The sequence below is a fragment of the Cucurbita pepo genome, chromosome LG06 (assembly GCF_002806865.2).
Source record: "Cucurbita pepo subsp. pepo cultivar mu-cu-16 chromosome LG06, ASM280686v2, whole genome shotgun sequence".
Lineage (NCBI taxonomy): Eukaryota > Viridiplantae > Streptophyta > Magnoliopsida > Cucurbitales > Cucurbitaceae > Cucurbita > Cucurbita pepo.
Genome location: NC_036643.1, coordinates 2,189,913 through 2,216,214, shown reverse-complemented (window position 1 = coordinate 2,216,214; position 26,302 = coordinate 2,189,913). Strand labels below are relative to the sequence as shown.

General features: G+C 37.9%; 6 protein-coding genes across 21 annotated transcripts in view; 2 read left to right on the top strand and 4 right to left on the bottom strand.

Moving 5' to 3' along the window:
• The first annotated feature begins 193 nt into the window (after nucleotides 1-193).
• Nucleotides 194-4,280, top strand: LOC111797139. 4 transcript variants are annotated; one of them, XM_023680057.1, is made up of 8 exons: nucleotides 194-569; nucleotides 875-945; nucleotides 1,608-1,696; nucleotides 1,894-3,058; nucleotides 3,137-3,184; nucleotides 3,275-3,370; nucleotides 3,443-3,607; nucleotides 4,034-4,280. In XM_023680057.1, exons 4-8 carry the CDS (start codon nucleotides 1,925-1,927, stop codon nucleotides 4,175-4,177), a joined length of 1,587 nt encoding a protein of 528 aa, XP_023535825.1. In that variant the 5' UTR covers nucleotides 194-569; nucleotides 875-945; nucleotides 1,608-1,696; nucleotides 1,894-1,924; the 3' UTR covers nucleotides 4,178-4,280. The 4 variants fall into 4 exon arrangements, with proteins under 4 accessions (XP_023535825.1, XP_023535824.1, XP_023535827.1 ...); XM_023680056.1 differs by having other exon boundaries at nucleotides 659-945; XM_023680059.1 differs by lacking the exon at nucleotides 875-945.
• A 2,096-nt stretch (nucleotides 4,281-6,376) lies between these two features.
• Nucleotides 6,377-9,826, bottom strand: LOC111797673. Of its 5 annotated transcripts, XR_002815568.1 has the most exons (3): nucleotides 7,391-9,826; nucleotides 7,225-7,284; nucleotides 6,377-7,143 (listed from the first exon to the last, which is right to left on the bottom strand). XR_002815568.1 is itself a non-coding variant. In XM_023680755.1 (2 exons), exon 2 carries the CDS (start codon nucleotides 8,889-8,891, stop codon nucleotides 7,638-7,640), a length of 1,254 nt encoding a protein of 417 aa, XP_023536523.1. In that variant the 5' UTR covers nucleotides 8,892-9,249; nucleotides 9,418-9,826; the 3' UTR covers nucleotides 7,156-7,637. The 5 variants fall into 5 exon arrangements, 4 of the variants coding, with proteins under 4 accessions (XP_023536523.1, XP_023536522.1, XP_023536524.1 ...); XM_023680755.1 differs by lacking the exon at nucleotides 6,377-7,143 and having other exon boundaries at nucleotides 7,156-9,249; nucleotides 9,418-9,826; XM_023680754.1 differs by lacking the exon at nucleotides 6,377-7,143 and having other exon boundaries at nucleotides 7,156-9,129; nucleotides 9,418-9,826.
• Nucleotides 9,827-11,251: 1,425 nt separating this feature from the next.
• On the bottom strand, nucleotides 11,252-17,210 carry LOC111797397 (protein KAKU4-like). The gene is made up of 11 exons (XM_023680386.1): nucleotides 16,895-17,210; nucleotides 15,324-15,379; nucleotides 14,809-14,915; nucleotides 14,262-14,377; nucleotides 14,042-14,184; nucleotides 13,432-13,614; nucleotides 12,892-13,159; nucleotides 12,689-12,768; nucleotides 12,301-12,334; nucleotides 11,951-12,035; nucleotides 11,252-11,868 (listed from the first exon to the last, which is right to left on the bottom strand). Exons 1-11 carry the CDS (start codon nucleotides 17,148-17,150, stop codon nucleotides 11,502-11,504), a joined length of 1,695 nt encoding a protein of 564 aa, XP_023536154.1. The 5' UTR covers nucleotides 17,151-17,210; the 3' UTR covers nucleotides 11,252-11,501.
• Nucleotides 17,211-17,890: 680 nt separating this feature from the next.
• LOC111797553 (rust resistance kinase Lr10-like) lies at nucleotides 17,891-19,572 on the bottom strand. The gene is made up of 3 exons (XM_023680596.1): nucleotides 19,410-19,572; nucleotides 19,228-19,289; nucleotides 17,891-19,140 (listed from the first exon to the last, which is right to left on the bottom strand). Exons 1-3 carry the CDS (start codon nucleotides 19,457-19,459, stop codon nucleotides 17,894-17,896), a joined length of 1,359 nt encoding a protein of 452 aa, XP_023536364.1. The 5' UTR covers nucleotides 19,460-19,572; the 3' UTR covers nucleotides 17,891-17,893.
• A 939-nt stretch (nucleotides 19,573-20,511) lies between these two features.
• Nucleotides 20,512-23,164, top strand: LOC111797684 (cytoplasmic 60S subunit biogenesis factor REI1 homolog 1-like). 2 transcript variants are annotated; one of them, XM_023680781.1, is made up of 6 exons: nucleotides 20,513-20,769; nucleotides 21,619-21,894; nucleotides 21,925-22,182; nucleotides 22,266-22,435; nucleotides 22,545-22,760; nucleotides 22,843-23,164. In XM_023680781.1, exons 1-6 carry the CDS (start codon nucleotides 20,665-20,667, stop codon nucleotides 23,000-23,002), a joined length of 1,185 nt encoding a protein of 394 aa, XP_023536549.1. In that variant the 5' UTR covers nucleotides 20,513-20,664; the 3' UTR covers nucleotides 23,003-23,164. The 2 variants fall into 2 exon arrangements, with proteins under 2 accessions (XP_023536548.1, XP_023536549.1); XM_023680780.1 differs by having other exon boundaries at nucleotides 20,512-20,769; nucleotides 21,619-22,182.
• A 797-nt stretch (nucleotides 23,165-23,961) lies between these two features.
• LOC111797024 (HBS1-like protein) overlaps nucleotides 23,962-26,302 on the bottom strand; it is a 6,530-nt gene continuing 4,189 nt past the window's right edge. For 4 of the 8 annotated variants that reach the window (XM_023679873.1, XM_023679875.1, XM_023679877.1 and 1 more), the window contains 5 exons: nucleotides 25,704-26,191; nucleotides 25,061-25,229; nucleotides 24,652-24,891; nucleotides 24,436-24,570; nucleotides 23,962-24,331 (listed from right to left, as the gene is read on the bottom strand). In XM_023679873.1, the coding sequence (XP_023535641.1) occupies nucleotides 24,200-24,331; nucleotides 24,436-24,570; nucleotides 24,652-24,891; nucleotides 25,061-25,229; nucleotides 25,704-26,191 (1,164 nt within the window). In that variant the 3' untranslated portion in view covers nucleotides 23,962-24,199. The remainder of the gene's footprint in view (nucleotides 24,332-24,435; nucleotides 24,571-24,651; nucleotides 24,892-25,060; nucleotides 25,230-25,703; nucleotides 26,192-26,302) is intronic. The other 4 variants (XM_023679878.1, XM_023679879.1, XM_023679880.1 and 1 more) reach the window with 1 other exon arrangement.

Sequence of the window (26,302 nt, the reverse complement as noted above, 5' to 3'; positions counted from 1 at the left end):
GCTATTTTTTAATTTTAGAAATATCCAAATTCCTAATAAAATATGGCCCACACGGAGCGGGATACTGGGCCCTCTAGACCACTAGCTAAACGGGCCGCTGGGGGCCCATTATGGAGGCACCGAAATGACGCTTATGCCCCCAGTGGTGACAAAAACATCTTTCCGTTTCGTACACCTTTAAATTCCTACAATAATTCAACTGACACTGATACTGACACCGTACTGGAATCGCGTAATCAATGATGGTTGAGACTTGAAGAACGTTCCTCAGCCGTCGATCATCCACTGTATAGAACACTCCGATCCGACGGCCGATATCGCAGAAGCCGCCATTTTCTTTGTTCTTGCTGCTGCAGAACGGCACCATTCCCGGGTCTTCCGCTGAGCTTCCAAGTATCCCTCAGTATATTTACACACTCGAAATCTCTACCTCTTTTCCATTTCCATTTCGGATCTTCTGTTCTTCCTTTCCTTCTCTCTTTCACCGCCATTCTTGCTCCGAAGTTGAAGAAAAGCGTCTTCAAAAAGCTTATCATTCGTTCTTTTGTCCCTAATTTTCTCGGAAGAAGGTGAAGTTCTTCTGTTCTTCTTTGCTTCTTTCGGTTTATTCTAATGTTCAATCTGGTTTGGTTTCTGAAGTTTTTCGAATTTTGTGAAGTTCTTTTGGTGTCTTCCTGATGGATTCTGTTCTGCACTCTTCATTTTCCTTAAGAAGCCAACTACGAAAGATCCGAATGCTTTTTAGACGTCTAAATGAATTTTGGCTACTTCCTTTTGTTTGGTTTGATCATTTTAACTTTTTCCCGCCCTTCCATTTCTGTTGATTGCGATACATTGTAACTGGATTGCTGTTCATGTCTTTCGCTTGGAACAGGAACATTTCGTAGAAAACAATCGAGCAAAACAATACACTGAGATCCACCTTTTATGAGGATCGATTATTGCGTATGTCCTTTGGATTCTTTTGCTCTATTCTTTTAATGGTCTTTTTTTCAGAAATGTTCCTTGAAGATCAGATATTCGGTTCCTTTTGTGCATTATTGATTTTGTATCTGAGATATTCAATTGTGCGTTCTTTTCATTTACTTGTCCTAAATGATTCAAGGTTTCTTCCATTTTTCTTTCTTTTTGTAGTATTTTGATTGTTTATCTTCATTGGAGTATTATCCAATATCCATTTTGTACTGTTAGATACAATGTTTTGGTGTTAATCAGCTAATTATTCTTTCTTACTCAATAATTCCAAAAGCCTGCAGTTCTAGATTGTGACACAAGTACTGTAGGATCTTTTAAAATGTTGATTTTCTCAGGTTCAATTAATCATGATGATATATGTATTTAGCTTGTTTTTGGACCTTACTACTTTATCTGGACCATCTTGTTTATGTTTGTTTAACATCAAAAGAATTCATGTTAAACTAGGACGAGTCGATATCATGAACAGAAAACAGAAAAAGAAATAAGGAAGACAAAGAATATCTGTCTTCTAAACTGATTAACAAGTGATACTTACCTTGTGTAATCACTGCTTTGTTCCCCTTGAGTCAGAGCGTATGAACACGATTCATCGGGAGGGTTCTAATATATAAATGTAATCATGGGTGCAGATTTGATCAAGTGCCAAAGTAAAAGCGCTTCTTGCAAATTTCCAAGTTGAGATCAACAGTTGTTTGGTTCAGTGCTGAAGATATTTCAGGTAATCTTTATATCTTCTCCACAAGTTTTTTTTGGATGTGAATTTGTGGTTTTTAGAGGTTGCTTTTCTTTTATCACTACATTTGGTATCTTCACTGTATTCTGTTTTTGTTAGTAGGGACACAGATGACTGACCATTGGTCTAATGGAAGTTTTTCCACTTATAGAAACTCCTCATATGATCCTTAATCGTTGCAGATTGATTTATATAGACTGAGAAGAGTTTCTGATGGATGAGTATTGCAGTAAAAGAGTTCATGTGGGAATTGTTTCTAGGAAGGGACCTGGGGTAGTTTTGAGGGATAACATGAAGCAGAGGGATCAAAGTAATCGACACGGCGACCGACTTGGCTGCACTGGCAAGATATGCTCCAGTAGTGGTGCACAAGTTGGCTGTTCGAATAAAGCCAGCTCAAATCGACTATTCCGCAGCTCGAGTGGTAAAGAAGTTGTTGGAAGTTCCTCTGCAATCAGAAATTTCAGGAATTCTTTTCCGGAGCCTTTTGGAAAGCTATCATCTAAGCTTGAAACCGATTCGTCTGATAATGATAGCATTCAAGATGAGTTGGAAGAACTGGAATTCACCTCACCTCCTGGATTGCTCCATACAGGGCTTCATGTAAAATCCGAACGTTCGGTGCCTGCTGATGCCATGTTGATGGAAAGGGGAAGCTGCAGTATGAACTCTAACAATAAATCTAAGAGAAACACCATTCAAAGATATAAAGTGGACAATCAAGAAACTCATGCATCAATGTGGCCTAGAAGTCTTTGCCAGATATCAAACGGTGGTTCCAGTAGTTTCAATTCGAGAAACCTCGCACGTGATTCAGTATCTGAAATAGTTTCATTAGATAGTTCTTTGCTGGATCAAAACCTTGTGAGAAGGAAGAATGTAACAAAGAAAATGATATATGATGGTGAGAACAGTTCCAATTCTAGAGAAAAGATAGTGAGTGGAACTTCCCGAGGACAGAAGTGTAGTTATAGGCATGGCATCTCTATTTCTGATCAAAGACCGGGTCGAAACGTGTTTCACAAGCAAAATGTTCTTTCATCACATGGGACTCGAAGTTGGACGACTGGATGTGGTGGGGCGAGGCATTCTGAAGGCATTAGTGATAATATGTCGGTGCACGATTCAATAGCAATGACTTCATGGACGCCTCGGATTCGTGTCTCCAGTTCCTCAAACGCTTCTAGTTCACTTCAGTTATCTTCAGAATCACACTCCAGACACCGCATGACTTACCCTGAACCAGAGGGCTATAGTCGAAGTCTACATGCTGCAGAAGCTGGTATTTCAAGCACTTCAACAAATGTAAACAGTTTTCGATGTCGCAATGTCAATGGCATTGCCGAGGTATTTGACTTGTTTACACTCCGCATCACTTTTTTATGGTCCAGGGAAAGACTTATCACTGAATTATAAAAATTGCAGGTATTATTGGCATTGGAGAGAATCGAGCGGGAGGAGCGAACTTATGAGGCGTGTAGTCTATTGCTTCCTTCAGTTTTTTTTAATCTCACTAAGAAAGAAACGTGTTGTTGACACGTCTTCATTTTCGTCTTGCAACAGGCCATTCTTCTCGAGATGAGTACGTTCCTTAATCGCCTGAACATCTATGATCAACACAGAGACATGAGACTTGACATTGATAACATGACATATGAGGTTAGCCGAATACTTCTGCAATCGGCACTTATCATATGCAATGGTTTTGACAGCAACCTTTCTCTTAAACAGCAACTTTTAGATTTAGAAGAGGGAATGGGGACAGTAAGCACAGCACTGTCTGAAAAAGAACTGACTGAATGCCTTCATAGAAGCATCTATCAGTCTAAACCTGAAGGAGGAATGGCCACGGGTTCGGTCGAGGATTTGAGCGACGTCAAATGTTGTATTTGTCAGGTTACCTTTCCGACCCTTCCTTTACTACTATTAACTCGGTCGATTCTAGCACCAGGATGCCGGTTTAGTTTCTAGATTGAATGAAAGTGACTTGAAAACTGATGAAGTGAATAAAATTTCATTCTGGATTGAGAATAGCATAGGCAACATATATATGCATATATTCAACAAGGTTCAAGAAACTCAAATTATAGGTTTGTTCTCTATTTTCTTTGATCTTTACTTGAATTATCAGTCGAACCACCTGGTTTTCGGTCAAGCTACCGACCCGGACGAGATTATTAACCATGGAACATACCCATAAGTTGTCTTTTTCAACTTTTTTCAGGGTGATTTCTCTCATAGAAACTTGGATAGTTGTTTGGTTTCCCAATTATAATTTAGATGTTTCTGTCAAAAAAAAAAAAAAAAAAAAAAATCCTGCAGGAAGAATATGTGAGTGGAGATGAAGTTGGAAGACTGCAATGTGAGCACAAGTATCATGTAGCATGCATTCAACAGTGGTTGAGGATGAAGAACTGGTGTCCCATTTGCAAATCAACAGCTTTATCACCCTTTCAGATGATTTAAACCCATTTAACTTTATGTTTCTTTGTTCAAATTACATCTGTTTATTGGAAATCAATGATTTTATTATTCATGTTAATTAATAAAATTAATGTAGTTAAAACTATATTAGTATATTGTAAACCTTTTATACCCGTATGAATAATTTTAATTATGTTACTTAGAAATTTGATCTAAATGCTAGATTACTCCATTTTAAATACAATATCATGGATTGGAATTTCCGTTCAGATGGAAAATGGAAGAGAGAGTGAAGAGAGATTTCTCTCCGTTAGATGAATGAGACCGGGGCAGGGATTATATACCTCGCATTGTCCCGGCTTGATATAAATATAAATATATTTTTTTAAAAAAAGACATCCTAATTAATTATATGGAAACTTTCTGAACTTCATCCCATTTGCTTCCATGGTTCAAAATTCCATAAACCAAACCCCATGGAAGGTCTGAATAGAGAAAAGCATGAGAAGAAGGTCAAAAATAAGTTGAATGAAACATGTCTTACAACTTATCACAGCCATTGATTTACATGTGATTACCGGAATAGGATACATAGGGGCATGCACATGGCTATACAATTATAAGTATATCTATATCCAACATCATCTTTCACCACAGTAATTTTGAATAAAACATGTCACTTCAAGTAGATGAAGGTGTCAATTACCATCTTGGAGGTCGATAGTTCGATCTCCTACCTTATATGTGACGGCCCAAACGCACTACTAAAAGATGTTGTCCTCTTTGGGCTTCCCTTCAAGGTTTTTAAAACGCGTCTACTATAGAGAGGTTTCCCCACCCTTGTCAATAATACTTCATTCTCCTCCCCAACTGATGTGAGATCTCACAACCTTTTGATTGGAGAAGGGAACGAGTGCCAGCAAGGACACTGGACTCCGAAGGGAGTTGGATTGCAAGATCCCACATTGGTTGGGAAAGAGAACGAAGTATTCTTTATAAGGGCGTGTAAATCTCTCTATAGTAGACGCATTTTAAAAACCTTGAAGGGAAGCCTAAAGAGGACAATATCTGCTAGCGGTGGGCTTGGGCCGTTACATTATAGTTGTTGAACTCGAGAAAACTTTTAACTACCTCATTTGTACTTCATTGATGCATCAAAGTCTAAGTCTAAAAAGTGGGTAAGGGTCAATTAAAACACCGGATTTGCTTATAGCAGAAATGTCTACTTCTTCCTTTGAACTATCAAAAAACTTACACTAGCTCACAAACAAAACGAGACACATTGACATCAGATATTGCCTTACAATGAAGCAGAAAATGAAAGTCTAGATATAGCTGAGAACAAAAGCGAACAATAACTATAAATGGGAATTAAGAAACAGGATAAAGCACAGCTGGTCAATATCGAAATTTTCAAAGAATTCTGCATACCTTTAAAACAAGCATGCCACTGTTGGTGTGGACAGCAAGAACAAAGACTGCAGTTTGATCATCTCTAAGCTCAGGATAACAAAGTTTTCAACATATTATACCAAACATTGGATCATTCGGCATGATAATAGAAATTCGATTTAAGAAGATATAAATTAGATGAGAGAACCATCTCGTCGAAACTCGACAGTATGTTCTTCCTCAATCAGAAGTGTTCCTAAGCCAACGGAAGACTAAGGCTTTCTTTTTTCTTATTCAACATCACATAGATAATGTAGTTTCAGAAGTATTGACAGAAATAGAATATTTTTTCTCAAAAACAAACCTTACATCTACAAAAAAAAAAAAAAAAAAAAAAAAAAAAAAAAAAAAAAAAAAAAAAAAAAAAAAAAAAAAAAAANAAAACAAAAAAAAAAAAAAAAAAAAAAAAAAAAAAAAAAAAAAAAAAAACTCAAAAGATGGGAGCCAAAATAAAGCTTGTGACGTGATATGTAAGAAGAAAAGATAGTGTGTTAATAGCTCAAGCCCACCGCTAGTAGATATTTTCCTCTTTGGGCTTTCCCTTCAAGGCTTTAAAACGCGTCTGTTAGGGAGAGGCTTCTACACCCTTATAACGAATGCTTCATTCCTCTCTCCAACTGATGTGGGATCTCACAATCCACCTCCCTTGGGGGCCCAACGTCCTCGTTGGCACACTGCTTGGTGTTTGGCTCTGATACCATTTATAACAGCTCAAGCCTACTACTAGCAGATATTGCCCTCTTTGGGTTTTCCCTTCTAGGCTTCTCCTCAATGTTTTAAAACGCGTCTACTAGAGAGAGATTTCCACACCCTTATAAGGAATGCTTTGTTCCCCTCTCCAACGAATGTAGAATATCACACATGCACTTCGCCACTTCACCTTGATTGCTTCATAAATTCCTTACTTTGTACATTACAGACTCTGAAGTTCATATTGTACACTGCAATAGTTATTTCAAAAGATACTTCATAACATGGCTACAAATACAGCTAAAAATGAAGAAATTTTTTTACTGACAAGCAAGCTATATATCGTAAGAAAAAAATGGCAAACCTCTCAGAAGAAAACTAAATCAATAGTATGATGATAAAACAGCAGACATCACAAGACCAGATTAGTACAATGCTTAATGGTACTTTAGATGCAAATATGCTTTGCAATCAACGCACTAGAGCCCATAGAAGTTTAAATTATGTGAGCAGGAAAGAAAAATTGTTAGTTCTAGAAGGAGAAGATACCTTTCCGTGGTATTATGACCTTGAGCCTTGTCTACTCCAAACTTCAATCATTACGTTACCTTTTAGTAAGAATTACCTGCATCCAATTGGGCATAGTATCTGTAGAACATTGATTTGCTCAGTAGCAAGCTGGATATCTATCTCGTTGCAAACATCTTGGAATCAGGCTGTGCTGCTCCTGAGACGAACTTCTCACACGCATACGTTCACATTTACCTGGAGGGGGCAGCTGGCACTATTCATCGTGAAAGTGGGATTAAAGACAAGAGCAACATGATTATATATTGGATAATCATATAGTTGAACAGGGGACCAAACTACAAAGCGCATTGAAATGGATGTTAATTTGTTATTGATATTGAAATTCCAATAAATTCTCAGATTCTAAAGATACATACAGAGCACCTGAAGCTCTCACCCAGGTGATTCATCTTTCACCAAGCTAAATGACAGTATTCCTGCAAAACTTTTTTGATTCTCTCAAAAATAAGTTACATGAAAAGCTAAGTTACATGGTAGTGGCAAATGGGGCCAATATGAATGCTAAAAATGCAACAGAACAACCTTTTACGGGCGTTCTGGCTGAAAGCTCCCCCTTTCTTAGTCGAGTTAATTCAACTTCCTCGATGCAGCAGGCAATGATGTTACAATGTTTTAGCATGAAAGCTTGGAGCCTGAACCAAATGGGAGCGATCAAGTACACCCCAGGAAGAAGGGAAGAACGGGAAGACATCCCAGGTGCGTTTAGAAGCCCGAAGGAACAGAGACCAGCCTTGGATGGCAGAAGAATAAATAAAAACTTTGCAACCGCTTATTCCTCAAAGGCACGCATACTAATTTTCTCCAACAGCAAAGGCCAATCTTCCCCAAGCTGCTTTGGATTGAGCTCCATAGCAACTTTGAAATCAAGCAATGACACTGAGCATTCAAAACTCTTTTCCTCCAAAACTTCAGATCGCCCATTGCTATTCTGTACACGTAGGTGGTTAGTAGGCCACATACCATTTATAACCTTCCCTTGATTTTGTTGCTTCTGGATCGGATGCCCCGTATGTTCAAATGTAGACCTTGTTCTCACCAACTCAAGGCAAGACTTTATCAATTGCTTCAGGTACACATCAAGAGTATTATTCAGGATGTTAGGGCATTCCAAAGAAACACCATCAAGCCCTTGTGCAGTTGCAATTTGTTCCATGCGTTTTCTCACTGTCTCTGAATCAGACAATCCAATACTGTCATAACAACTCAGAAAATCGACACAACTGCCACTACTGCTGACTGGCAAGGCCTTGCGTGCCCCACCCACACTCGCTGAACAAAATGGAATACCAAGAGGTGGAAGTAGAGGACCTCTAAGGAAGCTTAAGGGATCTGATTGTTCCACCTCCTCTCCTTCTTCAAGAATGGATGCTTCTGTTGGACGTATTCTTGGTTTTCCTGACGGGCGCTGAACTGATCCATCTATGTCATTCTCAGGTAGCTCAGCTACTGCTTGAAGTTGCTGTACAGGCCTCTGATAGTCACACATGGTTACATTACCATTCTCTGTAATAACTTTCCTATCTTCAGTACCTGTTGATTGATACGAAAGACATGCTGTTTTTCCATTTGGACCAAGCGGACTCGGCCTATCCCTAAACTTCCCGCGTAAGACAGATCTACCCTTCCGTGGGGACACTGGCAGAACCCCGTTTGTCCAAATTGGTATACTCTGATTCTGATTTGGGAAGGCAGATCCAGTTTGTTCAGGGGCATCTTCTCTACAAGGAGTATTGTTCGAAGCTTGTAGTACAGATTGTGCATGTCCTGATACATTTATAAGTGGTGGGGTCTTGGCTACACATGCATTCTTCAAAATTGACCTTATCAATTGATTGTGGAGCTGAATATTCTCCCTTCCAAGCACACGAACGCACAGCTTATCAAACTCAACCTTGCTCAGCTTCTGACCCAAGAATTTGCTCAAGTAGAAGAAGTACCGCTTGGACTTGTCATTTCCAAGTTTTTTAACTATCTGAGCCTTCAAGTCGCCTAAATCAATTCTGGAGCCTTGCTGAGATTGCATTTCTCCAGAGGCCGGTTGGGTTCATACACCGTAAACTGTAGCTCCAACCCCAGAATTGTCACTCGAATTGAAGCTGAATTGCGGTACTGTACCAATACAAAATCCCCCAGAATTTATACTTCCTCGTCATTCAGGACAAATCAAGTCTGAAAGGCCGCACCATTTGGTAAAAAACAAAATATACACAAACATATATATAGTACGTGCACCAAGCAAAAAAGAGCGGGTTTACAGCAGCCTGAAATCATAATTCCAGCAATGACTGAGTAACATTTAATTCGGAAGGATTCCGCAATCAACAACAGAGGCAACAAGCAGTAGAATGCAAACCCAGATCTATACTCCCAAAACCAAAACCCTAAAGATCAAAGCAGCTAAAGTCACTAAACCCCACAGCGAAATAAGAGAAAAATCAAGCCAAGAAACTTGTATTTATCATGGCGCAAAATCAAAGCCCTAAGTTGAAATTGAAAAAAGAAAACCAAAACCCGGATCGGTCGAAAAAACAAAAAGAAACACCACCTACCTCGAAGGCGAACGCAAGAGGCGCGAATTGCAGCTGAGCAGCAATAGAGGAAACCCTCGTCCGTTAGGCGCAATTGAGGATGTGAGGAAGTTGGAAGTAGGAAATTGGAAGTATAATGATGGAGATCAGTAAAGTGTATGAGAAAAAGCGGAAGTTGGGGGTTCGAAAACGAGATTGAAGAACAAGAACACGGATGAATGATGAAGAACAAGAACAAGAAGAAGCAGAAGAAGCAGAAAGGAAGCTGAAAATCATGGAAATGGAAGGATTGTTTGTGGGTTTAGAAGGAGATTGTATGAACAAGCTCTGACCTCAACGAAAAAAACTATGAAAGATTTGCAGCGAAAAACCAAACTTCACTCACTGGGTCCCAATCCCCCCCTCCTACCTTCGCCTTCTTGCCTCTCTCTCTCTCTCTCTCTCTTTTTTTTTTTTTCAATTTTCCTAAACAAAATACCCTAATTTTTATTTATTTTTGGATTTTCATCAAATTTCTTCCAACATTTTAATTTCCCTCACTTTTAAATTTACAATAATTAACCTTATTATTTTTAACATTTATTACACTTTATTTTTTACTCCGGGAAGAAGTCTGAGTTGTATCGTAGTCCCAATGTGGCTGATCATTCGAAAAACTGATGAAATATCATTGGCTTGTCGTGCATTTATCTTATTAACGCATAATTTATTTATTTACCTAATAACTTATTGTTTATATGATTTATTAAGATATTTAATTTTTTAAGAGTTCTCAATAAATTTTAATCATATATTTCATATATAACTTAAATAAATATGGATGAATTTTTTCTTTTTTAAATATAGATTTTTTTGAATATCAAAATTAAAATTTTAAAATACTATTAGTCCAATATTTAAATTAAAATTTTGAGATTAACATTTTGAGACTAATTTTGAAGTAGAAATCGTTTAGAGATGTCGAACGAAAATTAGGATCTAAATCGATGTGATGGTGACTTAAAAAAAAAAATATGTTGCAACGTTTTTAGGTCATCCCCACACCATTTCAAGTTTCAATTTTCATCCGAAATTTTAATAAAATTTTACTAATTTTAAGGTACATTTTGAGAGACGTTATTTAATCATTTTATATTATGATCTAACTTAAGCATATAACCGAAATGCCACACGTCACATAATAATTTTTTTTTATTAATTTTGAAGTTAGGATTGTTTGAGATGCAATATCATTATAACCAAAATAATAATTATTATTATTATAATGATTTAAATTTATCACATGTATTCAATGGATCTATCTTTTATTAATTAATCACTCTTCCCAACCGTAATAACTGCCGAGCTGCAAAAGGGACAAAAGAAAACTGTCCCATTTTGGTAGTTAATTTCTTTATTTCTCATTTATAGTTTATTTTCTCACACTGTTTTTCACGTAAGAGCAAGGAAGGTAGTTGATTGATTGGATTTTAATTAGTTTTGTTAGTTATTGGTTTATTTTAACTTCATTTGGTTGGGACCATCAAACGGAACCAAACCAACTGGTTTAATAGTCTTCATAGAACAACACTTTATTTTACTTCATATCTTCTGACACACCGCCTGATATCAATTCCCTTTGGGGCTCAAGGTCTTCACTGGCACACTGCTCGATATTTAGCTTTGATACCATTTGTAATAGCTCATGCCCACCGCTAACAGATATTATCATTTTGGTGCTTTCCCTTTCGTGTTTTCCCTTTCGGGCTTCCCTTCGAGATTTTAAAACGCATCTACTAGTAAGAAGTTTCCACTTTTAACGATCTTAAAATAAAATTCTAACGAACGGTCTAAATTGATACCACGAGTCATAATATAACCCATAAACGAAAAGCCTAGATTTTAGACATTCCTCTCAGAAATTTTCCATAACTTTAATACACAAAGCATCTTCGGTGAGGCTTATTCAAGCTGATTCTATGATCTAGCTCTATACAAAATCCGTACAACTAATCAAACTACCAATGATACAACAACCTTGCTTTAGCTATGGTCAAAAGTTTTATGTTCAATGTTTGGTTCCACACAAAAATTCAACGCAAACTACACTCTTGTTTCCTCCCACGTCAGTTTCTTCGTCTTCCCCGTCGCTGATGCGCCGTTCTGCCGCCTGTCTTCCCTGCTGCTACGCTGCTTTGTGAAGTCGGCTTCTCTACTGTATTAACATTACCAGCACCATTTTTTTCCTTGCTAGAGGAGATTTTACAGTTCTCATTGCCTTCTGATACAACTTCACCGACATCACTTCCACCCGATAGAGCTTTATCACTATCGTTTTCGTTCACGTCTGGGACCTCCATGGACACTTCACTTAATAGTTTGCATTGTATCTCTACAGACGACCCTTTCATCACGACGTCGGAACCTGATGAATTGTTTTCTTCCACTACATTGTTGATATCGTTCTGTTCTACAACAAGCTCCCGCAAAGAACTGCAACGCAAGAAAAGAAACTCAGCTATTGCACAATATTTACTTGGATAGAGACGTCGGGAGAGACGAGATGCCCGGGTACCTAGGGACCGGAGGAGAACCATTGGGCAGCCCTGCAACTTCGTGCAACGCAAAGCGTTCTCTCTCATTTAAACTTGAACTTGATGCTGCACAGAAAAACAAATATAGTTCACCACCTAATTGTTGTTAGTGAAGCATATTCTGCAGTAGGAGCTGATCAAAGGTTCATTTTTTCAGTTTTCGTTATAATTTTTTTCTCTCTTACCAACGGGAAAACAATAAACATTATAGTTTGACAATCATGTAAACCAGCTTGTTAGCACTCTGATAAATCCAGTACAACTACTGCTTAATCCTACAACTGTCAGAAAAACGAAGAATGTAAAACATTTCGATAAATTTATCACGTACCTTTCCTCTCGGCGGGAGGATCGGTTTCCAAATCCTGCAAGCGAAGGAAACAATTGAACTGTATCAAATATCTAGTGGGATCGATACCACTCCACTAAGAGATGAGGTGATACCAAAATTTTCATAGAACAGACACTAAGTTCATTTGCAAAAGTCTGATAGATATCTAGTATATCAATATCAAAAGGGGGTGAAGATAACCCGACAAAACACCCGGGCAATTCAAGAGGATGGGTCACTTCCTTCCCTACACTCAAACTCACGTCACCGCTCATATATACCAAATACAAAATTTAACGGTCAGATATGCAATTTTTCCATTTTGCCCCCTCCTAGAATATAGGTTCAGTGTTGGAGATCCAACAAGGCCCTTCAGGGAGTCTGTTACCTTATCCTGTTGCAGAACGATGCTGGTTGTACCAAGTAGGCAAGTTTTGTTTTCCGACACATCTCGAGTGGTCTTTGACTCTGTGAGGGTGCGGATAAGGTTCACAATGTTTATGGAATTCCAAATTACAGATAGAGAATTAAGACATTTTTCATTATCTTTTACAAATGTAAGTACATTGTTGGACTCATAGAAATGCGTACCTAATAAGTTATGAATGACAGTATTGTCGGGCGACCGATTCGTTGATTTATCTATCGACCTTACAGCATGCTGCATTTGATCTCCACTAGCAATTTTCAGGTAGTCAGAACGTGCAGAACTCGAATTACTTTTGTGGTCTGAGGCAAATGAAGACCAATCAAGCTTGGCAGATGGAGTTCTTAGCAGTTCCTCAGTTGCTTTTAATCGTATGCGTCGTATTTCCTCCTGGATTTTCCATGATCCACTGGCAGGAGATTCCCTTTTCACCTGCACTCCAATATCGACAAACAGAATGACAGGTTGTGTTGTAGAAAAATACATGATCACGTTCTTACAAGCATACACAAATTATACTACCAGCCTTGGTCGGTCCTCTAGGTGCTATATTTACTACATGATTTCGAGAAACTTGAAAAAGTATTTATCAATTGAACTTTCAACTGGTAGTGACTCGAAATGACAACCATACTAAAAAGTTGTAGTATAGAGAAATGTCCTGGAGAAGCATCGTGAGTGTAGTTTAATAGATAAAATGGTACCTTAGACGAAGATAGTGGATTTCCACTAATTAAATATGATGTTTCTTCTTTGAAAAGTTGTAACCCTAATGGTGAAGGAGACTTGAAGTCAAAATTATTCGTCGAGGGAGATGCCCATGGAGGACGTGCCCGCATGTATGATTTGGCTACATCTACAGGTGAACCCATCTCTTCATCATTAACCTGTAGTTACACAAAAAAAATATCCAGTTTACATCAAGTACTAAATAAACTATATGATCCCACAAAAAAATGACTAGTAGAATAACTATTATACACAAGTTAATAAAAACGTGCAATGTGATCGGATCGAGAACAAAGTGTAATTAAAAAAATTACTCTCTCTACCCTCATTCACATTTTAGAAGCAAATCGTTCCTAGGAAAATTTTGATATTTCAACCACAAGGACACTATTATGTTTTCTTTCACTTGTTCTATTTACTTTCATATCAGTCTAACCTAATTTTCCATTGATTGAAGAAATCGGCTGAAATTTAGCTCGATCAGCCAAAAGCAAATCGAATGTAAGAAACCATTGAAAAGACATTGAGTAACAACTAGAAAGAAATATGCCACATTCAAGAACAACAAAAGAAAGAATCACCAACCACTGGCAAATTCGTGGAATTCAAGGTGCATGGCCCGTGATCCAATTTCAACATCGAAGTAGACCCCAGTCCTAATCGTTTTTCGTTCAACCATTTTTTTGCCTCAAGAATTGCTGTGCTGCAGATTGCAGGCCTGCCATCATCTGTATTTATTTTTTCACATCTTAGTCTGGTAATAAAGTTTAAATTTCTGGTTTAAAGGAGATTGGAAGATGAGTACCACTATCAACGGCTCTGTTTGATATCTCAGTCACCCTCCCTGCAGCCTCACCTTTGATGGTTTGACATTCTACAACCCTTGATTCAATTATCTGAAATAACTTGTCACGCTCCGCCCTGCTTGAATGAAAGTGAGAATGATATGATCCAAAAGGCACAAGTAACAAATAATAGAAGTGTATCATCAAGTGGTAGTTGAAAAAACCAAGCTCATTTTAATGTCATTTGTCAAGCATGAACTAAACTATTTAACAATGAGACCATCATCACTGAACATATAGGACTATAGATTCCCCAGAGCCAGAAGGATTGAAGGAATGGCCATAGGAACGGGCACATAACTTATTTCAGCATTGTTGATCACAAAAACAAAATGGAGATTGTTTTTTTCAGATATTGATAGACAACTACTTAAGAAATGTCGAGAGCAATTTATGTGTCGGTCGAACCAACAGTATGGCTTGATGATAGTGAAAAAATGGATAGAACTATGGCATGAAACAATGAACAAGTTCATACAGAACTCCTCGAAAAAATTATTATTGTACCTAGAGAAGGTTTCCTGCATCAGTAGCTGTTCAATTATATGCTTGCTATCTTTCTTCTCTGGTGGGAAGTCCTTTCTTAATAAATTGTCCATCGCCAATGTCCCATTCTTCCAACATAAAAATGTCAATCAGACAAATGCTGAAGTCTATAAATCAAAAATACCAAATAATCCATTGTCTTACACTTCGATTTTTTCACATATATTGTATTCATATAGCTATCGTGTTGACTTAAGAATCGATTTCCCATTCATATATTTTGTTAAGTTGTATACCCACATAGCACTAGCTGACCCTCAAACCATAAGCTCCAGTATAATGTTGCATCACTTAATCATGAAAATTCTTTCTTCCAACATAAAAAAGTGTTAAAAGAACATAATACTGCAACACTCAAATCACGTATCAAATTTGATAGCAGGGTCTGCTAGAAAAATATTGAGATATTTGTTATATTGGCCAATAGTGAGACAAACACCTATGCAAGTTCATGATTTAACGTCTATATTTTTTACCTTCTTCACTGCTTCAGCTCGATTTTCATCACGAACATCATCTTCAACATCATCCCCTGTTAAAATAAGATATAATAAATCTTTAAAAGGGCCATATAAGCAAAACTAAAAAGCTGAGACCTTGCCACTCAAATGAATAATAACACAATACAACTCCTATTCATAGAACTATGTCGTAAAAAATGTAAAAAGAAAATGAAAAATGTGCAAGGCCCATATGAATGTAATATACAACATAAAAGATGTATGATTCCTCATCAATTTAGCCCAAGTTTCAAATGCAAATGAAATCACATATTTCCTGAACGTCCTAAGCAGAATTATGTCTATGATAAATGATATCACTGAAGAAATAGTGAAGCAGCAAGGAGCTTAAGATAAGGGAACCAAATTCCTCCCTTCCTCTTTGTCATTGTAAGAGCGTCCTTGGTAGCATGATCAGTCAAAGAATGAAACGGAATTCTTGGAAGGTTTTTGAGTCAGTAATAAAAGGGTTCGTACAATTCACTTATAAGTCAATGATGATATAATTATCTTTTAGGAAGATGGCCGTCAGGTATATATTCAATGTAAAGGGATTTGAGATGGCCTCGGTGCTAAACACCAAATTGAAAAGGTCATGCCTGAGAATCTTGAGTATGCAGCTTCACCGGTGTTTGCTCCTACATGCCTAAATGCCATGGCTTGCTCGGAAAATGAAGAAAGACTTGTCCGAAATCACCAGTTGGGTTGACTTCTGTATTTATTATTGCCTTTATTGCTGCTCCTCCAGTAGATATTGACAGTATTCGTGAACCTATTTTTGGATCTCTACTTTACGGAAACAATATTATCTAATGCCATTAACCCTACTTCTGCAGCTATCGGTCGTTAGTGATTCTTTCAGGTCCGTGGCTTGTCACATGAGTTTGAATTTCATATTTCCACACGTGGAAGGAAGTATAGATATCTTCATATTGGTCAAGCCACAATGCATCTTCCTCTCCAGGACTTCGAAAAGGTACTTTTGGAATACCAACAACAATATTGATTTAGGCTCTGATATCGGCCTTATTTTTAAGACAAAAATGTAGCATTCTTCAATCAAACCAATGGAAAAGTCGTTCGAGCCAAGCAAACTAGGAGTTAAGGACTCCTTCAGATCGTCTTGGACTTTCAAATTTGTGCCCTGAAGGAAACCCTAATTGAATCTCACCAACTCTTACAAATGCCAGGGCCCTAGAAAGTTTCATTGCTCTTCAGTCAACAAAAGATTTCCTAAGGCATTTTCTAATTATACTTTTTCGTAGCTGGTTCTAATTGTGGTGTATTCAAATAGGCTCCCAGAAGAGAATCTAGATCCTTAATTGTAACTTGTCTCTAAAACAATGAAAATGCTGTTTCTTGTTCTAAAATAGATTAAACTGAGTTCAATACCCCTTTTACTTTCCATTTCCTTAAAATGAGTTAACAGTTCGAAGCACATCAAACAACAATAAACACATCAGCCACTCCTAACCCTAAATATGAAACTAATCCATCAGCATAGTTCGAAAGAACATACACCAAAATTCGGTTTAAATTAAGCCAACCTGAATCACTGTCCGAAGAGGAGGACGAGGAGTCGGAAACGAAGGCGGAGGATAGCAACTTTCCGGCGCTGGAAGCAACGGTACGAGTAGGCGATAAAATGAACCTGGAGATCCAACTAGGGTTTCCTCCAGAGCCCAAATTTGAAAGCCCCGGACGCTCATAAGGAGTCTTTCTAGTTCCAGCTCGCCTAGCTCGAACAATTTTCCCGCCGGATCTTGATCCTGCTGCTTCGCTATATCCACGAAAAGACGCCATGGAAGTTCACAGTGAGGAATACCTTGCTCGCTCAGGCGAGAATGGGACTTTTCCAGTTATGGAGGGAGAAATGGCCAAACCCGGGACAGTAATTGTAATTTGACAATAATACCCTTTGTTAAATTACGATCTTGTGCTATACGAAGGGGCTATATAGTAAATTACATTTTGGCCAGTGAATTTTTTCAAACATTCAACCGCCTTCCATTTTTTTTGTTTCTCTGCGTCGCCGTGAATGGTAACTTGGTAATATTTGCAAAAGGGGGCTTAACGTTCGACGTATTTACAGTAATTTCTAAATGAGGGAGTGAATAATAAATTTTAGGTTAAATTAATATTTAAAAATATTTTTATTATTATAGTTTTAATGGAAATGGTTGATTTCAAAAATATATTAAAAAAATTTAAATTGTTTAAAAAATACTTCTAAATTGAAAAAAAAAATTAAAAATACCTTTAAAAAATTTTAAAATCTTAAAAAAACACAAATTAAAAAATATATTTACGTTAATACCACGTTTTTTTTAAAATAATCATCAAATTTGTAAAATAATATTAAAAGTTTATAGATAATAATTTTAAATAGTTTAAATTTGGCGATAAAGAGTTGTAATTAAATAATTTGTTTAGGGCAGTTAATGTAATTTGTCGTCTCTTTGGGGATTAGTTGCAATAAATCCTAAAATATAGGGTTCTTTTTGCAAAATTTTATTTACTTTAATAAACTAATGATAATCTCTTTTTCAAGTTCTCAAAATAGGGACAGAGCCCTTGTACCAAATCGGACTCGGAGTCGAACCAGAGCTCATTTGCTCGGAATCCATGGCGACGGTGGCGGTGGTGACGGCGGTGACGGCGCTTGTATCTGTGGAAATTGGATACATATATTGAAACGGCTTCGGCGGCGGTGTTATTTCAGCGCTCCCTTCCAACATCTTTACCACCGTCGACATTGGAGGTCGAGCCTCCGGCGTGTCCTGTACGCACCAGAGAGCCACCATACACATTCTCTCAATCGCCATTTTCCTCTCTCCATCCTCTTCAACATTACATTCACCGCTCATATTCACTAACTCGCCCTTGTCGAACTGCTCCCATATCTGAATCGGAAACCAATCGATGCTCCCCGACGAACCGACTACGGCGTTCTTCCTCCTTCCGACCATCTCAAACAGTACCATTCCAAAACTGTATACATCGCACTTGAAAGTCGCCGGAAAATTGAATCTCAAGAGCTCCGGTGCCGAATATCCCGGAGTTCCTCGATATTCTGTGAGAGATACGTGTGTGTTGTCTTTGTTGCAGAGATTCGCAAGTCCGAAATCGCCGATTTTCGGTGAGAAATCCGCATCTAATAGAATGTTTGCAGGCTTGATGTCGTAATGGATGATTCTTCTATGGCATTCTTCATGCAAATACGCGATTCCTCTAGCGGTTCCGATCGCGATTTCCTGCAATTTCTCCCAATCGATTTCGTTCCTGGTTTTTCCGTACAAGAATCTGTCGAGCGATCCGTTCTCCATGTACTCCAAAACCAGCGCGCTCATGAATTCGTCGTAACAGAATCCGTACATCCTGAGAAGATTTCGATGCCGCGTTCTGCCGATTGTTCCGATTTCCGCCATGAATTGATTTTCAGCTTTTTTGTCGGAGTTTCTCTTGAGAATCTTCACTGCGATCTTCAATCCGTTAGGGAACTGGCCTTTGTAAACATCACCGAAGCCGCCGGATCCTAGCCGCGTTGCGTAGTTGTTCGTGAAGACGTTGAGTTGCTGAGCGGTGAATCTAATCGGATATTCGTCGGCGATTTCTCGGAGGAATTTATCCATTTCCGGTGCATCTTTTTCCAAAATCTCTACCGGCGCCGATTCCGGATCCGGCGGTGAAATCGATGTGTTTCTCCATTCTTTTACAACTTTCTTGGCAAATTTGTAAGAGAATATGCCAATCGCCACGAGAATGAGCAATCCAACCACAGAGCCAACCACCGCTGCAGGCCAAACAATTAACCTCGGCTTTTAATCTCAGGAGTACATCAATATTCCGGCAATAAAAACGACGATTACAGAGTACTCACAGAAAGCGATTACGATGGACATTGGATTTCCGCCGCCGCCCTGCGCCAATGGCGTGGAGACTCTGAAATACATCAAACAAATCCATAAAACCTAATTAGCTAAAGCATTGTTTCATCAAGTTTTCCAGTAAGATCGAAAAATCGAAGTGAAAAAGATGAAGAGATTATTGCAGAGTACTTACTGGCAGAGTACGATTATTATTCCGATCAACCACGCCGCCATTGAAGCCATGGAGGGAGAATTTTTGAGATCGACTTTACGGCGAGAGAACAGATAATAGAAGAAATAAGTACACACACGGCTTGGACTAATTCTCACAGATTGAAGAACTTGGAAGGCGTAGATTATTCTCCGGTGCATTTTTCCACTGCAACCGAAAGATCGGACGCCGCCATTCAATAATTCTTCGGGAAAAGAGTTTCCGGGAAGCTACCTTCAAAATTGAGGGACTAAAATGTCTTTTTCTTAAATCTCACGGGTTACCTGAACGTATTTTTCAAAACTTATGGGCTAGAAATGTAATTATCACTAAATTTTATTTACAGTCGAAACCCCGAAATTTTGTTAATGAAATTAGCTGATAAATTGAGAATAAACATGAAAAATTAATTGTCGGAACAAATCATAAATTTTCAAACGTATATGAACTAAAATAAATAAAATTAAAAATATATGGATGAAAACATATATTAGAAAATACCAAAATGAACTAAAATTAAAAATATAGTATTTATTAATTAATCATTTTTAAGTCGGGTATGAAATCGATATTACACGTTTGGAAATGTTAATTCTATATCACAACTCTTAGCTAGGAACTTCTAGAGAGAGTTCGAGATTATTTGAATCCCGTTACACGTAATCTTAGTTGACGAGTCTATTAGATTTATTTTCGATTTTTAAAAAATTCAAAAAAAAAAAAAAAAAAAANAAAAAAAATATATATATATATATATATATATATATATACCATCCTTAAAAAAAATTCATATATAAAAAAATAGTTTAAATGATAAAAATCATATAAAATTTAATTATAAGAGACTTTTTTTTCTAAAAAGGTATGGTTTAATTTTAGCTATATACTTCAAAATTTAAAAAATAATAACAATATTAATAATGTATATAAGTGGGATAAATTATGGCCCAATCAGGACTGCAATGTTCTGAAAGAAGGCCCATTATCACATTTTACGGCCCAATTAAAGAAGGCCCATTAGCACAATTTACGGCCCAATTAAAGAAGGCCCATAAATTGGTCGCGCTAGAGCATTCGTCTGTTTAGAGTCGCGAGCCGTCGGCAGTCGGCGCCATATTACTTCTCTTTGAGTTTTCTCCCTTTCTTCATCGGTTGCTTCGTTTCTCAGAATCGGGTGATTGAAGTTCGAATCAGAAGTGCAGAGAGGAGTTAGCGTCAGAGATTGGGAAGAGAAAAGATGACGGGGCTAACATGTAATGCTTGTAACAAAGAATTTCTAGACGCCGAGGAGCAAAAGCTTCACTACAAGTCCGAATGGCATCGATACAATCTTAAGCGCAAGGTCCTCTTTCTGTCTCTATCTGTAAGGCTTGTGTTATGCTGATAATTAAGTCCAATCGGTTTGGCTTTCTGGTGGCGCAGGGGGTTTATGTCTTTTGTTCTTGAGATAGAATCGTTTTTTTTTCTTTTTTTGCTGATTTCATGTTCCTTTCTGTTCGGGTGTTGGTATTGGCTTCCGGCGCATCGTTGCCTGATTCTTCTGAATCGGACGTCAGTATTTGTCTTCTTTGTTAAAAATCTTGGTGTGAATGTTTGATATCTTGGTATGAATATACAGAAATGCCGATAATTACGCGTTTTTAATTTTTTTTATAATAAGTTCTGCTCAAGTGATTGTTCTAAAGCATTATTCGTGTTGTGATATGGTTAGTCTTCAAATTCTAGTGCCTCTAGCTGCTGTCTTAATCAGTTCTAGGGAATTGGTCTTAAACGGGTTTAAGCGTTTGTAGGGGTTATGAGGTGCATATTCTGGAAGCTTGATATTCTCTACGTATTTACTAGCTCTACAATGGTCAATAGGGAAAGAACATGGCCTGCATTCAAGGGGTTAATTATCCTTTGCTATTTACCATAGTATGAACTTGTTCATATGGAGCATAATATGCTTTCCAGACTTCCAATATATCCAATAGATACCCGAAGTTTTTTGGGACTCTAATTTGTCACCTTGGTGGTTAAGCAGTAACATTTATTAGATTTCATGTTGTTGTAGATACTTATAAGGCCATAGGCGTCCCAAGGGATAACGGTTTTGTCGATAATTGATGTTTCTGTAGTATTTCAGTGTTTTGGAATGGACAGGATGTATCACATTTCTTTGAAAATTTACCCTTTCTGGTGAATAAATCAGGTAGCTAATGTTCCTGGGGTGACAGAGGCATTATTTTTAGCTAGACAATCTGCTGCTGCTGCACAAGAGAATGCCAAATCAAGAGAGACCTCGATGTTATACTCTTGTGGTCTTTGTAGCAAAGCTTATAGGAGTGCGCAGGCTCATGCCCAACATCTTAAATCTAGGAGTCACACTATCCGGGTTTCGCAAGGAACACATGATCAAGAAGTTGAAAAACCAATAATTAAGCCCCTTCCTCAGCGGATTTCCAATAAGGAACCCCAACAGAGTGAGGAGGAAGAGAGTGAGGAGGAAGAGAGTGAGGAGGAAGAGAGTGAGGAGGAGGAGTGGGAAGAAGTTAATCCTGACGAAGACATGATCGATGAGGGTGAGGATGAGGACGATGATGATATTGATGCCATTGAAGTGGACTTCGATCCATCATGCTGCTTCATGTGTGATCTAAAGCACGACACCATTGATAATTGCATGGTCCACATGCATAAGCAACATGGATTCTTTATTCCTGATGTTGAATATTTGAAGGATCCGAAAGGCTTCCTTACATACCTCGGTCTGAAGGTGTCGAATTGAGTTACCTTTTTCCTTGGTTCTGTTTTGCTCAATAAAACCAGAAGTTGATGTACTATTTTGCATTTTTCCAGGTGATGAGGGATTTCAGGTGTCTGTACTGCAGCGATAATCGTCTTCCTTTTAGCTGCTTGGAAGCTGTTAGGAAGCACATGGAAGCAAAAAGCCATTGCAAAGTGCATTATGGCGATGGAGACGAGAACGAAGAAGTAGAATTGGAGGAATTTTATGATTACAGCAGCAGGTGCTGCTTATCCTTCTATTTCTTGAATTTGCAGTTCTTACAGTTCTAAATAGACACGATTTCTGAGTTGTTGCTTTTCATTTTCTATGGTTTTTCTTTTTGCATATAGTTATGTGGATGGAAGCAACCAGCTGGTACCATCAGGGGCTGGGGACAATTCTGTTGAACTTGGTAGTGGTGGAGCTGAGCTCATCTTAGTTCAAAGAACTAACGACCGACAATCGACCAAAACACTTGGTTCCAGACAATTCCTTCGTTATTATCGTCAAAAGCCACGACCGTCTCCTGCAAATGATGCGCTCTTAACTGCTGTATTGGCAGCAAGGTATTTTCTATGGTTTTAACTGAATCAAGGAAGTTAATGGGCGAACAAAATATTGATGAGAGATCGTCGTTTTGAGTTGCAGGTACAGGAGCATGGGATTGGCAACTGTCCAGTCAAGAGAAACGATGATCAGGATGAAGGTGATGAAAGAAATGAATCGAACTGGGTTGGAAGCTATGCGTACCAAGATCGGATTGAAGAACAATGTAATCCGAAATCTGCCAAAGAATGTACCACACTAGAGTGTGGTATTTTAGTAGCCTTACATTACATCTCTTTAATTTAAAATGCTTATGATAGAAAGAACAGTCTGCTGTGCAGCTTAAGTGTGTTGTAATCTTGGGATTTTTTGTGCTTGTATTCTCTTGACACCACAAAATTTTGATGATCTGCCATTTTCTTTATATCTTGCAAATTTAGATTTGTTTTTTACTACACGTTTGGAAGAAGCATCAGGTAGGGGTTGTATTTGCTTCATAATGAATTTATTCTAAAGGCCATCATTGGAAAATTTGTGTGGAAAATTTTATTTTGTATCTCAAATCTTTGAAGAATCTTAGAGTTTTGATTTTTCAAACGCTAAATTAGTAATTTAACTTATTCAACTAAAATTTTAACCTCGATATCTTTTTAAACTCGATATCTTTTTAAACCCGTGTAAAAATGAACTCTCTTCGGTGGAGTTGTACCCATTAAAACCTAGATTAACAAGTGAATCAATTTAAACTCTAGACTTTTATAATTGAATCAATTTAGAGGCTCGTACTTCAAACCTAGATTAACAAGTGAATCAATTTAAACTCTAAACTTTTATAATTGAATCAATTTACAAGTGAATCAATTTAAACTCTAAACTTTTATAATTGAATCAATTTAGAGGCTTGTGCTTCAGTCGTCCTCCTCTCCCGCCACTGTTGGGCATTGGCCGGAAATGTCATGTACTATTAAAAATGATATACCAACAATAGGTATCTTACCATCAGATACCGAGACTCGTCTTCTACCATTATCGACCTTTAAATAAAAGGGTTTGAATCAATGACTTCTGGACTAATAAAAACTTATTCAAACTAAATAAGCGATCTAAAATTGCTCAAAAACGCTATTTCACGAGACTGGTCTTCTACCATTATCGACCTTTAAATAAAAGGGTTTGAATCAATGACTTCTGGACTAATAAAAACTTATTCAAACTAAATAAGCTCAAAAGCGCTATTTTAATAAGTCATTCTAAAACACTGCAGGAAAGTAACCAATAATTTGATATGCATACACGCAAAATCCCTTAGAAATTATTACTATATGTACTCCAACTCTAATTTCAACTACTATAGGTGCTCATACGCCAACCATTTTCTGCAGTGAAGCTACTCCACTATGAATAATACATAACTCATTCAAAATTATGCCAAGAAGTTTACCTCGAATACAACACATGATCATTCAGGGTCTCCAATTAGTTGGGTCACAATGCCGACGGCTATGGTTCTGCCCATTGCCCTCAGAAATACCCGCCCGAGAGCTCGACTAGTTGAGAATGCTTCGACACAAACTGGGCTTTGTAAAATAACCTAATAACAAAGAAAATCAAAAACGCAAAAAGAAAATCAAAAACGCATTGCTGCAAGTGTAATGGAGATAGAAATAGAATGTGATATGTAAACTTGGTTTTCACCTCAATCACTGCACTCTGTTTAGCACTTAGAACACGCGGTGCCTTCTTCGTGACCTTTCCCGTCTTTGAATCAAGCAACGACACTATCCTTGCAACTCTAGCAGCCTCCTTCACATGTTGTATATGAACTTCCAACTGTTCATTGAAAGAACGGGGATCAATACCCAATAATAAAAGGGAAAAATCAGTATCGAAAAAGAATCCAAGAATATGCACCGGAGATCCTATTAATATTGGAGTTGCAAGTTCCAAGGTTAGAATCTTCAATTCCAAATGTTTTGCAATAGCAACAGGAAAATCAGGATGACATAGGACACCCCCAGCCATCACGCTACTTGCATCAACTCCTTGTAGACTAACAGTCACATTGTCTCCCGCTCTTGCAATTTTGCAAGCCTGAGAATTGCATTCTAAAGTGCGCACGGTGCCTTTATCTCCAGATGGCATGATTAGAACCTACACGACACCGAAAAACAGACAAACATGACATTTGAACTTCTATCAGTTTGGAAAGTGTTAAAAGGAAATTACTATTGTATTAATAACAGCCAACTTTGGACCTTGCAGGTAACAACTGGAAAATTTTACTTCTCCATAAACTCAGCTTAGAAGTAGAAGCATGTACCTTAGATCCAGACTTGAGAGCTCCAGCTTCCAGCTTGCCAATGGCAGACACTTGTCCTAGTGAAAGCGATCTAACTACATCACATATCGGCATAAGCAGCGGCTTAGAGAAATCTCTAGCGGGTGGTTGAAGGGAATCGATTGCCTCCAATAGATTAGGTCCACGATACCTGCATACAAATTATTGTTTGTGAAACCAATAGAACAAGCAAAGACATCTGAAAACGTAGGAATGTAGTTTAACCCCGAACCAACGGAGCAACAAGATAGATTGGTTCAGTTACTTCCCAATATCCTTCAGTTAGAGTGTCAGTTTTACTCGTTTGGTAATTGGCACATCGGTCGGTCAGGAAACCAAACTGACTAACCGAGTATTTCACCTAATATTTGGCAATAGTAGTGACCGACTGATATTGAAGGAAGCTAGGTTTAAGAATAAAGGGGAGCTCTATAATAAAAAAGGATAATCTTCCTCCAGAGAGCAGAGAGTGGAAAAAGATCCCCAATTTGTTTTTATCAAAAGAAATGGAAGAAACGTCCTTTTAAGAAATAGGATATAAATAAATGATGAAATATCAGACTCCATTATTCAATCAATCTTGCTTCAGTGGGCTGAAAGGAAGGAAGAATGCATGCGCACTCACCAGGACAACAATTGAGCATCAGAAGGGGCATTCACCAGATTCTGATTTGCCATGGCACTCAATGGAATCCAAGTCAACGATGAATCCTTAAAACCACAAGAACGAAAAAAGGTTCCAAGTTGCAGTTTAATGAAGTCGTAGCGATCTTTGGAATACTCCACCACATCCATTTTGTTAACGGCAACAATTATCTGATCTACGCCAAAGCTCCTGATTAACTGCACATGTTCTCTTGTTTGCCCCTTCGAGCTGTCCATACCGGCTTCAAATGCACCAACAGATGCATCTATAACAAGAACTGCGGCATCAGCTTGTGTTGCCCCAGATATCATGTTTGGAACAAAATCTTTATGGCCTGGGGAATCGAGTACAACTACATGATATCTTTTAGAGTCAAAATAAGCGACACCGACAGTCATAGTTATTCCTCTCTCTCTTTCTTCTGCACTCTCGTCCAGTGCCCAGGCATAAGCGAAGGAACCCTTGCCCTGAGAAAAGATATCATTCGTCAATCATTACGTAGAGGATGACTGAAAAATGCACAAGGTTTTTTTTTTTTTTTTTTTTTTTTTTTTTTTTTTTTTTTTTTTTTTTTTTTT